The sequence below is a fragment of the Gobius niger genome (assembly GCF_951799975.1).
Source record: "Gobius niger genome assembly, chromosome: 5".
NCBI classification, from domain to species: domain Eukaryota; kingdom Metazoa; phylum Chordata; class Actinopteri; order Gobiiformes; family Gobiidae; genus Gobius; species Gobius niger.
Genome location: NC_136856.1, coordinates 9001084 through 9013804, shown reverse-complemented (window position 1 = coordinate 9013804; position 12721 = coordinate 9001084). Strand labels below are relative to the sequence as shown.

At 46.6% G+C, this 12721-nt stretch overlaps 1 protein-coding gene across 2 annotated transcripts; it reads left to right on the top strand.

Annotated features, from left to right (window-relative positions):
* Positions 1-337: 337 nt before the first annotated feature.
* Positions 338-11260, top strand: tent5d (terminal nucleotidyltransferase 5D). 2 transcript variants are annotated; one of them, XM_079556186.1, is made up of 3 exons: positions 338-756; positions 5609-5920; positions 7742-11260. In XM_079556186.1, exons 1-3 carry the CDS (start codon positions 742-744, stop codon positions 10721-10723), a joined length of 3309 nt encoding a protein of 1102 aa, XP_079412312.1. In that variant the 5' UTR covers positions 338-741; the 3' UTR covers positions 10724-11260. The 2 variants fall into 2 exon arrangements, with proteins under 2 accessions (XP_079412312.1, XP_079412313.1); XM_079556187.1 differs by lacking the exon at positions 338-756 and adding an exon at positions 1699-1833.
* The last annotated feature ends 1461 nt before the right edge of the window (positions 11261-12721 follow it).

Here is a 12721-nt window from a genome sequence, read left to right as displayed (position 1 = left end):
TCTATCTATCTATCTATCTATCTATCTATCTATCTATCTATCTATCTATCTATCTATCTATCTATCTATCTATCTACCTACCTACCTACCTACCTACCTAATCAACCAAAAGCACCAACACTTAGATGTCGTCCCCACCCCAATGGCCATGTGTCCAAACTTAATTGCACCGCGCGCTCTCATAAAACCCTCACGCAGTAAATCTCGCACCTGCTTTAATCTGTAACCGTCACTGCCAAACGGAATTACCCCCTGACACCTGTTAACGCCCCCCATCCTTCCCCCTGGCAGCGACGCCACCATGCTGCAGGACTCCCGGCTCGAGCCCTCCTCGCCTCGCGGTGTTGCTGTGGTGGCCGCGTCTCCCGCTGCGCGCGCACTGTCACACACACACACTCCCCGGTCATAAATGAATGACGGCAGGTCGCTATGGAAACTGCGTTACGCTCCGGGGCGGCTCAAGGAGAGAAAACAAGAGCGCGGGGACTGTTTCTCGGTCTTCATTTCAGCACCACGCGTCTCCCGGACAGCGCCCGGATGATCTGGACGGCCAGCCCTCGTATGCCTTATAAGGAACGGCCGAGCATCGCATCATCGAAGTGGGTAGGGACGACTTCGGGAAACAAACAAACCCACGAAGAGGAGGAGGACGGAGAAGGAGAAGGCACTCTGCGAGTCAGGATTTGTGGACACGCGCGGTAGTTGGGTCCGCAGACCGTTTAGGGGCACGCGCTCCTTCCGATGCCACAGCAACAGGTAAGAGCCCCCACTTCACTAGCTGAACCAGAGTAGCTGCATGAATGATCTTTGTAAAAAAAAAAAAAAAAACTCACTTCCTATCAATGCCCCTTTATTTAATTCTATTGAGTTCTGATATAGTCACAGGGCGAGATATCCTCCCAGAGTTTGTCTATTGTCCCTGTTTGAGAAGCGTTGACGTGCACGTTATGATACAGTTACTCCATTACTGGTTGTTTTAATGTATTCCAGGTAGTCCTTCCATTTTTCAGTGTATACCTCGTTATCGTATGCCTCTCTGTCATCTAAACACTTAAACTGCCCCCCTGCCTGGTTACAAATTGTGATTCATACAGTCTGTGACACTACATCGAAACCATTCAAGAAGCTACTACAACTCTGTTACACATTTTAAGGGAGATTTGTGGGGCACAATTTGTTCAAAGTAATTTAAAGTGCTTTGCTGAACATGACAGAGTTGTTTTTTATGGGAGTGGACGTTTCTCTTTTACCACAAAGGCTACTTGTAATGTCAGTGTTTGTGCAGTGCAGATGACGACTTGAACAGCCCTTCTTTACCAGTACATTAAAAAAAAAACTCCCAGAATATATCAGCTCAGGTGTTGTGTGGAACTTTTTGTAGCATATGCCCGTTCTACTGCGGATAGAAGTGTTTGATAAGAAGTGACAAGAAATCAGTGAGCCCCCTTTGGATGTCAGTGTTCACATACACCAACACAGAGATCTGCATGTCCCTCCGTCCAGCGCGCCGTGCCTCTGCCTCCCCCCGTCCGGCGCGTTATGTGTGACACAGTGGGATTTGTTGGGGTTTTCAGTGGCCATAGATTATGTGCGAGCTGAGCCGATACGCCTGGATGAGTCACTCCGGCTGCAAGTTTGCAGAAATGTGCGAAAGGGGAGGGAGGGTGTAGTGGGGGGGGTTGAGTGGAGAGAGGCTCAGAGCTCTGGGGGAGACTGGGAAACGATCCTGCAGAGGCATCGGGGCTTTATTGTGATCCCTGTCAACATCTGGAAGACACGGAAAGCTTTTAGATGCTCGTTTGGGGGGAGATTTGAACGCTTTCATGTTTGCTGGTAAGCTTGATTTTTTTTATTTTTTGTCGTAAGTTGATGCTTAGATGTTTTAAAAAGTCATGTGGGATCCAGGTCATCAGCATGTGGAAGGGACGGATCCTTTTTTGTTGTTTAAAGACATAAGAAGGAGAGTTTCCTGGTGATCTTTGCCTCCTTGTGTTTATTGTTCGGGATGTTTTCAAAGTGTGTTGTTTGTTTATGCAGGTAAAAGCGTCATAAATAATCCAAAGAATACCACCCAGCACAATCTAAGCTACAACCACAAGCTGCACAGCTCCCAAACTCAGATAAACCGATCACTGGGAAGAGTGTCGAACTTCCAAATCAATTCTTAATTTTAATCACCGCACACAATAGAAGGTAAAGATCTATTTGACCTGGTCTGTGGTTGCTGGGGACAAAACCACTCCAACGTTTGACAGAAAGCCCACAGAAAGAATCCCATTACTGCTCATTAGGACCGTGAATGTTTACGCGCCCGCTATTGGCAATCATAGCAATCACTGGCATTCACTTTTAGCCCCGGAGTGACAACTATTGATTAAGCCTAACAATGGCTAATAACGCTTTCCTCCGAATCACGGCGGCGCTGCACTTTGCGGAGCGCTCCCCCCCCCCCCTTTTGTGCACAAACAATCTCGAATAACACCGAGTTCTGCCTCACTTGATTAGACAAATGCTTATCGAAAAATGTGTTGACTTTTTCCGCGGCTGCCACGCTCTTGGGAAAAGCTCGGCGTGCGGCTTGCCAAAAGGGATCGCACATTGGAAGTGAAAGTAATTGGTCATGATTAAATTGTGGTACTTTGTGGCTTTGTGCGCACGGAGGTGTCGGAACAAAAGGCACGTCTGCGCCTGCGAGAGCCCCCGGTTATTAGTGCGAGGGAGTCGATGTTTTGCGCCGTGTGTTGCGGACGCACATCTGGGGGGGAAAAAAAGGGGGGGGAGAGAGAGAAAAGATTCATGTTTAGTGTATAATTAGTGTGATGTTGGTGTGATTAATGCTGTCTGCCGCTGATGACTCACTCAGCTTAACCCCTGCCACACTGCCGGAAACAATCGATAAACAAAACCTAAAAAAAAAACCACACACACACGGTCCATTGATGCAGTATTTTGCTATGTTTGCATTTTCTCCATTCACAAGCATAATGAGCTCCCTGCTTGTATCTGTGGTATGTGCGTAGAAATCCACTGATTTTTTACCGCAAGTTAACATAACTCCCAATGCATTTTCCACCGGATTATGCCTGGACCATTTCACTCTTTCGAAATAGCACAATGAGGGATGCACGTTTTCATTTAAGATCAAGCTCATTTATCAGCATCATTGCAATATTGGCTGAGATATTACAGTATGTTGACCCTCCAGTGGAAAGAATCGATGTGCAGAGATGGAAACTGTAATATCCCAGAACACGGAATATACTAGTGCTGTTTCTTCGTACGCATGCATGCAATGTTATGACCACTACAAACGGTCTGTCATCGCAAAGAGCAATTTTGAAGCGAAGTCACCGCTTTTTTCATGCTCAAGTCATCAGGCTTTCGAGTCCTCGTCACAAGAACTCTGGGGCTCTATACCCATCCTTTTCTCTTGAAGGATGGAGTCAGTCCGCTTTAGTTCCGTGCTTTGTATTCAGTTTGCAGAGATTTGTGGACAAAACAGGCCAAGGCGTGGAGGAATCAGGAACTAAACTGCCTGACCAACAAAAAAGATCTTGTATTGATGATGGGAGAGTGTGACCACAGTGCAAAGCCTTCTCCAACACATCCCAAAGATTGCCAATGGGGTTAAGATCTGGACTCTGTGGCCAATGCATGTGTGAAAACGATGTCTCATGATCCCCGAACCGCTCTTTCACAATGTGAGCTCGGTGAATCCTGGCATTGTCATCTTGGAACGTGCCCGTGCCATCAGGGAAGAAGAAATCCATTGATGAAATAACCTGGTCATTCGGGATGCTCAGGTCGTCAACTGATCTCATTCTTTGGGCACCTGTTGCTGAACCTAGACCCGACCCGACCAACTGAGGAAACCCCAGATCAGAACAGTTGATTTGTTTGTTTTTTGTTTGTCAGGCAGTGTACTTTTATTGGACGCACTTTGTTAGGGTTTAGAAATAAAGAAAATGGGTCCAGTGCCTTCAACACCATCATTAAGAGATTATTTACAAATCATTCATTCATCAAGTTCCAAGTCCAAGACCTCTTCCCTGAGCTCCAAGGCAAATTATAACTACGTATAACTTTGCTTTAATCTTTTGACAAGACAAAAGTTTGTTTTCCCCGAGACTGACCGAGGCAAATGAAACCACTCTTCGGTGTTTAATCTATAAATCACTGCCGGAGCTGAAAGTGAGTACATGTAGCTCATCACGCTGCTCATTTGTCGGCGTCGCGTTTGTCGACGGTCGGATTGTTTATGCGGGGCAGTTCTGTGTGGATGCCTCCATGTGTCAGCCTGTCAACACAGCAGCCACATTAGCATTGTGGCCAAGCTGTGAGCCAAGCTGTGACTCCCGACAGCAGACAGTGAGGGAGGGAGGGAGGGAGGGAGATGACGAGAGCAGGGAGACACTTGTTGCTAGTTATGAAAAAGTTACAGAAAAAGATGTTGTAGACCTGGGTGGCGAGGAATTTGAACTATTCAGCAGCTGCAAAGTAAATGTTCATTATAAATTAGCATGGAATTTGGATTGAAGACATGTTCATCTCATCCTAACATAAATCCACACATAAATTCTACTTTAGATGTTGGGGCTTGCTGTCAGAAAGCCTCCAAAACTACGATGAGGAGGTGGCAATGAAATCTTAATTGTTAACATGATGTTTTGTGGTTGTTACTTCTCTAACTTGGACAAGGTGCACAGAGCGTTCTATCGCTTATCTTCAATCTCACTGTCGGACTCGTTGGGTGGAGTCTGCATGTCCTCACGGGATCTCTTCAGGCTGATTGGTTTAGACAACCTTGGGATAAGTGGCACTCCAACGTTCCCTCTCCGAAGACAACATGTACCAGAGACAAGATCAAGCCTCCATTCCAAAACCACCACACTTTAATTTGCACAAATGATTTGACCTGAACCTCTGCCCAGACCAATCTCTGGGGGACCGCCTCTAAACTCTGGTGTCTCCTGAGCCGGACCCGAACAACATGTTGTTAACCGCTGGCCTGAGGCAGTGATTCTCAATAGGTGGGTCACGGCAACAATTTCAGTGGGTCATCAGCCTCTTCCAGGGAACATTTTTTTCAATATTTTCCATCTGAAACTGCATGGAAACACTAACAGAGTCTGTTTAAATTAATGTTATTGGGTTGTTTTGATCATAATTTCAGTCTTAAAGGCATATCTACTACAATATTTTAAACGATATATGACAAATTACATTTTTATTTGGGTTGCGGTTTGTCATCCGAGGGTAATGGTGGGTCCCAAAGCCGTACCACTTGAGAACCACTGGCCTAAGGAGTGCCTTTCCTCATGCCCAAAGTTACATCGATCCGCTCAAGTGTCCATGACTCCAACAGGAAAGCAGACAGAGATAAATGACTTCACATTATAATCGTATTACCTTTGTATTAATAATGTTAATGTAGCACAAGCAGTGTCCAAAGTGCTGCATTTAAATTATAAAAGGAATAAATCCAATTACTCTTCTTTCAGTTCATTGGCTTCATTTCATCCAAAAGAGCAATTAAATCAGAGCAATAAAATAAAGCAAAAAACAATGAGCTGCTTATTAACATTCCCTTCCCCCGTGTCTCCTCCAGGGCAGTATGTCTGAAGCCAAATCCAGCCAGCGTTTCCACTGCCTGAACGCTGAGCAGGTGGAGGTGCTGCATCAGGTGCTGTCCGACGTGGTCCCGATCCATGGCCGCGGGAACTTCCCCACTCTGGAGCTGCGTCCGCGGGACATCATCATCGCCGTGAGGGCCCGGCTGCAGAGGCAGGGCATCCAGGTGAGGGACGTGCGGCTGAACGGGTCCACGGCCAGCCACGTCCTGGTGAGGGACAACGGCACCAGCTACAAAGACCTGGACATCATCTTCGGGGTGGAGCTGCCCAGTCAGGAGGAGTTTCAGGTAAACGGGACACAGGGGAATGTAACAGTGAACTTTGTAGTCTAAACTGTAGTATTTATTTGAGATGAGGTTTTGATATTCCTCGAATTATTACTTAGTTTGACATCAACAAAGAACTTCTTGTACTCTTAAGGTAAACATAACTGATATACCCGCTCTTGGCCTATTGCTGGGTTGCAGGTTCTAGAATGTGATGATGTCATCGGACCCAGCGGGGGGCAGGAGCCAGTTTTTCCTATTAACAGCATTACACTTTCACAAGTCATAGCTCAAAAGAAAATGTATGAATTACAAAAATGATCATTAATATCAATCACTGGGTCCATCATCTCTCTGTACAAGACCAAAAATTTCCTTAAAAACAAAATAATTTTTCCTCCATACAATAGTATTGGCCTTTAGAATGCTGTGATGTCACCTGCAACCCAGCAATATGTACAGTATGGTTCCACGGCGACAGCTATGGTATACGTGCCTCTTCTAATGTCACGTACTGTGCCAATGTCCAATCAGAAAGTTAAATAATAAACATCACAAAAATGTCAAAGCAGGAAAATCTGTCTGGGTATATTTTTGAAAATGTTTTTGTAAAGTTGCATGGTTTAAACTTCAACACATATCTGATTAGTTCCCTTCATTATTTTAAACTCTATGGGTTTATGTATGTATTTATCTTATGATAATATTATATAAGTCAATGAGAAAATGAAGTTTTACTCCTCCCGAAACCGGAGATTTTGACTTTGAGGTTGGTCAGCTCAGTAGAGTCCATTTCCACCTGTTTCTTCACTGAAAACATCAGAGGGTTGTTGGACAAGGGAGGAATTGGTGCAGTCTTCCTCGACTTAAGGAAAACATCTTACTGACCAAATTACAAAGCTGTCAATCCTCGGTCCTCCCCATCTCCACCGGTGTGCCTCAAGGGTCAGTTTTGGGACCTTTATTATTCTCTCTATATATCAACAACCTCCGATCGGTCTCTATGTCCATGGCAGCAGTGCATTATATTGAATTGTGCCATGTTTGTAACTGTGATTTTACTTTATTTAGAATGACACATTAACATCTGTCCAGGGACTACAGATGGAAAATAGCCCTTTGGCTAAATGTGGCATATTTACAGTATTGTTTACTAATATGCACTGTCCCTATTACAAAAAAATATGTATGTAATGTTTGCCAATTTTCTACAAAACCCTTTCTGCATCTTACTTGGTCATGAATACAAAACCTTTAAAAGATGATAACCTTTTTTTTTAATTATTATTTTTATTAAGCTAGCACACGATAAAACAACTGAAGTTTCAAGTTTAATGTCAAGTTAATGGGCCTTTTTTTTATAGTTAACAACTTACATTTCATACAGCAATATAAAAACTGAAAACTTGGTATTATAGTCCCCCTAAAACACTCCCATCGATTGGACATTTTACACAGGGCCATAAGATTTCTTACTGTAGCTTTAGCCTCAATATATGCTGCACTTTTCAGAGTCCGCTCTCAAGGCGGTGTTTGGCTATTGATTTTTCCTCTCTTAATAAAAAAGTAATTACAATCCCTACAATACTAGAATTGTTCCAATCAGTGGAGGTCGAAGTAGTAATTTAGTGAAATAAATAATTTTGCAGTGGGAGTGTGGGTCAATTACAGATAGGGAAACAAAAGGAGATATCAATTTGGAACTTTTGCCTTTTATATAACTAACTATAAACATAAACACATTGCCACATCCCTGTCATTTAAATATTTAAATGGAGAAATAAGGCGCTTCTTCGCTGTTATATTAATGGCTATTAATGGCTCTGTTTTCTTTTTGTTTAGGTGATAAAGGAGGCCGTGCTGGGCTGCTTGCTGGACTGTCTGCCCACCGGGGTCAACAAGGAGAGGATCAGCAGCGCGACAATGAAAGAGGCCTACGTGCAAAAAATGGTCAAAGTTTTCAACGAGCACGATCGCTGGAGCCTCATCTCGCTCTCCAACAACAGCGGCAAAAACCTGGAGCTCAAGTTCGTCAGCTCATTGAGGCGGCAGTTCGAGTTCAGCGTGGACTCTTTTCAGATCATCCTGGACCGGCTTCTCGAGTCCTACATGGCGCAGGATCTGCGGAGAAAAAGCAAAGACGTTCACGTCAAAGAGCATCCGGGGGATAATCAGAACAAGCAGGCCGACTCTTCTCCGAGAAAACAAGCGGAAATGGAGAAGCCTGGCCAAGCTCAGCAGACCGACAACGTGCAAGAAAAGGAATCGCAGACTGACCTTTCTTTGCAAAAAACGAAAGACTCGAAGTTTCAAAAGAAGGAGAAGTGTGGTAGAAAAACACCTGTTGAGTTGAAAGAGATCACTCAGCACGGTGAAAATGTCATCCCCGACCTCGAGAAATCTTCAAATCAGATTTCCGAGCAGTGGGTTGAAACAGAGGAAACTAAAAGCGCGGTTTTAGACGCGACTGAATGCCAGGAAATGGCAGAACACTCTGTCCAAATTTGTCCGTGCGATGACAGGGAGGCACTGTGTTCAAAGCAGGAACTGTGTGTCCAGAAAGAGCCATCTAAGCACTCAAAAGAGGAAGAGATTATCGAGCAGAAGGGACAATTTGAGCTGCCAGAAAGCTCAGATAAAAGTGGGAGCGACCTGGCTCAAGAATCACCCGGTAATGGACACTCGGATGAAGGAGAGTGTTCTGAGCAGGAGCGAAAAGAAGATGAAAAAGCCACTTCTGCTACAACAGAGGCAGGCATATCCTCGAATGCAAAACCGGAGGCAGACACGGCGGCAACAGATGAGAAGAGCGCGGTGGAAAGTGAGACAGGAGAAAAAGTGCGAACGGAGGAGCGAGATGACAGCCGGGAGAATGAAACGAATAATGAAGAGAGTTTAGCTTCAGACGAGCAACTCAAAGACACGACAAGTCCCTGCGCCTTTCAAGCTCACGACTCAACGGATACGCTGGAGATTCCCCACGCGCTCTCAACTGAGAGATCAGAAAAAACTCAGGATACGCTACCCGCACCGCCCGGCCTTCTCCTCATCGACAAAAAGACCTCCAAAGCGTCGGAAAGACTGTCCTACATGGTGGTGCTCAAACACTCCTCTCCCAAACCGCCCCGGAGGATGTGCCGGAAGGTTTCCCCGACCCCCGCGCAGCAAAACGAAACCGCCCCGACAACTCCATCTTTGGACCCCTCCCCTTGTCCCAGTCCTGACCCAGAAGAAGCCCTGAAGTCCGATGAAAATATGCTAGATTTAGACAAAACTGACAATCCCGCAACTTCCGCAAGCGCAGAACCGAGCTCAGACCTTACCTCATCTGCTGCTGATTTACTGGAAACTACGCCCTTAGAAGAAAGCGAAGAAGCCCCCCCAGAAACACCAGCCCCACCTATTGACCAACAAATCGAACCCACCGCCATTACTCCTACAGAAACTGCCTCAGCTGCGATACAATCAGACCCTCCTGAATTGCCCACTCAAGATGACGTCCAAACGTCCATTGAAAATACCTCAGAAACTGTGCTCAGCGACGCCGCGACGCTTCAGGAAATCAAAATTGACGTGGATCAGTGCGCCACCCCTCCCGTGTCCTGCCTCGCCCCCCCGATCCTCAGCTTCTCCGCCCCGTGCTTCACCCCGTCGCCCCCTAGCCTCAGCCCGCCGCCCTGTCTGACCCCGCCGTCCCACTGCGTGAGCACGGTCAGCCCCTCGACGAGTTTCAGCTCCGCTCCTCTGAACTTCAGCCCTACCTCGTCCTGCCTGAGCTCTCCCCCGTACCTCACGCCGCCCATGCTCAGCCTTAGCCCCCCGCCTCTATGCCTAAGCCCGCCCTTGCTCTGTCTCACTCCCCCGGTGGACCAGGCGGACTTGGTAGCTCAGGTATCGGCAGGGGCGGACATGCCTTTGATTCTCGACACAGACGGTAGCGAGCAGCACTTGAAAGAGCCTGCCACTCAGCAAGTAGGAGTTCCCCTTTTAGATACGGCGGCTGGAAAGGAAGCCGATTATATCTCCGCTTTGCCTCAGGGCTCCAAACCTGTGTCTTTCCCCATCACCATTCCCAACACCGCCTCCAATGCACTGCCTCAGTCTATGGACCCAGGGGAGTCCGCCGCCCCGAGCGCTGACGCGGCGCCCGACGTGACGCAAGAGAGCAAAAATCCCATCAGAGATTTCATGCCCGAACCCTCTCAGAATCCAATTGGGTGCGCCCCGGATGTAGAGGTGCTGGCTGAGAGCATGTACGGGGATTTCGAAGCCGCCATGGACCACCTACGCTACAGACTAATAGCGACGAGAAATCCAGAGGAGATCCGGGGAGGCGGGCTTTTGAAATACAGCAACCTGTTGGTGAGGGATTATCGCCCGGCCAGCGAGACGCAGATAAAGACGCTGGAGCGATACATGTGCTCGCGCTTTTTCATAGACTTCCCCGACGTGCAGGAGCAGCAGAGGAAGATCCTGTCCTACTTGAAGAACCATTTCATCGGCGAGGAGCGGAGCAAGTACCAGTATCTGATGACGCTGCGGCGCGTGGTGGACGACAGCACGGTGTGTCTGATGGGACACGAGAGGCGCCAGACCCTCAACATGATCACGGTCCTGGCCCTCAAGGTGCTGGGCGAGCAGAACATTATCCCCAACACGGACCACGTGACCTGCTTCTACCAGCCCGCACCGTACATCGCAGAGCACAGCGCCCCCTACATCCAGGAGCCCAGCTACTGCAGCTACTACATCCCACAGGGAGGCTCGGCCCTGCTGTACCAGCCCTACCCTTTACACCTCCACCCACAGACAGGACTGGTGTAGGGCGGATTCAGCCAGCAGGCAGCTGAGCCAGTAAACTCACAATCTGGAGAATAGCTTCTAATCCAGGGATAAACTGTTGGTCTATAGTAGACCTCTAGTGTCGGTATTGAGAGGGTTTCTCAGTAAACTCTGTAAGGATCTGACATGATTATATGTAATTATGTGGGCATTGTGGGAAAATAATAATTCTTCCGATATTGTTAAAATTCCAGAAAATGCCGTATGCACTGCATGAGTCATCGGCCTTTGGTCTCCCTGGGAAACCAACTGCGCTGCTGACACTCGCCGACTCACAAACACACAAGCACACACACCCCCATAGACACAGGGCCGCTACTAGTTTTAGGCTGTGTTCAAGTGACATCACAACATTATAAAGAGTCTAAAGCGGAGGCCAGGCCGGGATGTAAGGGAGAACTTACCTTTCAAAAAACTGACACGAAGTTTAGTGTCTTCTCTATCAACATAAATGAACAGACGTGATTTATTTTTCTACCACAGATATTGAACGTGGTGGGATTATTTGACCACAAAGATGGGCTTGTTGTCAGTTCAGCATACCTACTTTTAAGGGACTAAATCATAAATCATGGGGGATTTACAGACTCCCCCTCCCCAGCTCTGACGAAGCATGTTCCTAAAAAGGGCATAAGGGCGGGATCTTCACTGTAGACTTGCCCCTTGCGTGACGTGTAGTTCGCGCTGCTCCAGTGCTAACAGTCCAACCCTGGTCTGGCCTGGTCCCCTTAATTGTAGCTAACCCAGTGTTGCCACAGGAGGAATATCTAGCTGTAGAAAGTTTAAGAAAACTAGTGACCAGGTTCTGAAGTTGTTTTTCACGTGTTTAAAGTCCAATGCATTTCAATGGGAGACTAGCGGCGATATGAGGTACAACAGCAATGGCGGCCAAAAAGCAGAGCAGCCAGCGGCCATGGGACTAAACCTGCAAAATCTATTTGTTTATGCACGCAATTTTCCTCTTCTATGCTGCTAAAGTGCTCCCATTTGCATTTGATGGATTTTTTTTAGCGTCACAGAGGCAACGCAAACATTTTAAAGCCCTTACTCCATCACCAGACCTGTTCTTCTCAAACTATATACAAAACGCAACACTATTGACTGTAAGCATGCTGTCAGCTTGAAGTGAAAGCTTGTGCTCACTGTGTCATTCCCACTTGATTTGAAATCCTGACCAGCCCAGTCACTTCCATCTCACTCCCTGTTCTTCACTTAGACAATATCAATACAAACAAAGCCTAAATTCTGTTAACTTCCACTCGAAAACCTTCAGTGTGCAAAACGTGCCAATCGAAACCCCTCGTCCTTGCAAACCCCCCCCCCCCCCCCTCGACGCCAGGAGCGGCCCCGTGTCCAGACTGTACATAGACGCACACATCGGCAGGTCTTTGAATCTCGTGAACCTTTCCATGTTCTTAACCGTGTCGTTCCTAAATGGGTTTGTTCCGAAACGTGGACTTTTTTTTCCGCCTGTGTTTGATATTTCGTGCATGGATCATAGGACTGTTCTCTCACTGCCAAATACTGTGTTACTACTATGCTCCTAAACAGTTCAATGTATCTTTGTTATTTACTAGAGAATCGTATTTTGGAGTATATGGAGGGTGTGTACAGAACATCCACACATGCAGAGACACACAGATATATGCACACGAAGTCCAACAATGCATGAGTAGCTTACTATTTATTTAGACAAGATACAGAAGTCCGAGCAAAGGATTTTAACTAAATAAAGGTATCTATTTTTGCAAGAATTTCCAAGATTATACTCAGTGGTGAACGTGTGATACTATGTGGTAAACGCCAACGACAACAATGCCTTTGCAGCTGTATGGTGAAGTGCATTGGTCACAGTGAGTTGTGTGGAGAAAAAGACAAAAAAAAAAAAAAAAAAAAAAAAAAGCATTGTTTTTCAGGTTCCTCGTGTTAGGACGTCGTAGTGCTTGATTCCTTTCCTTCGTGGAGTCCTTTCTGTGAAGT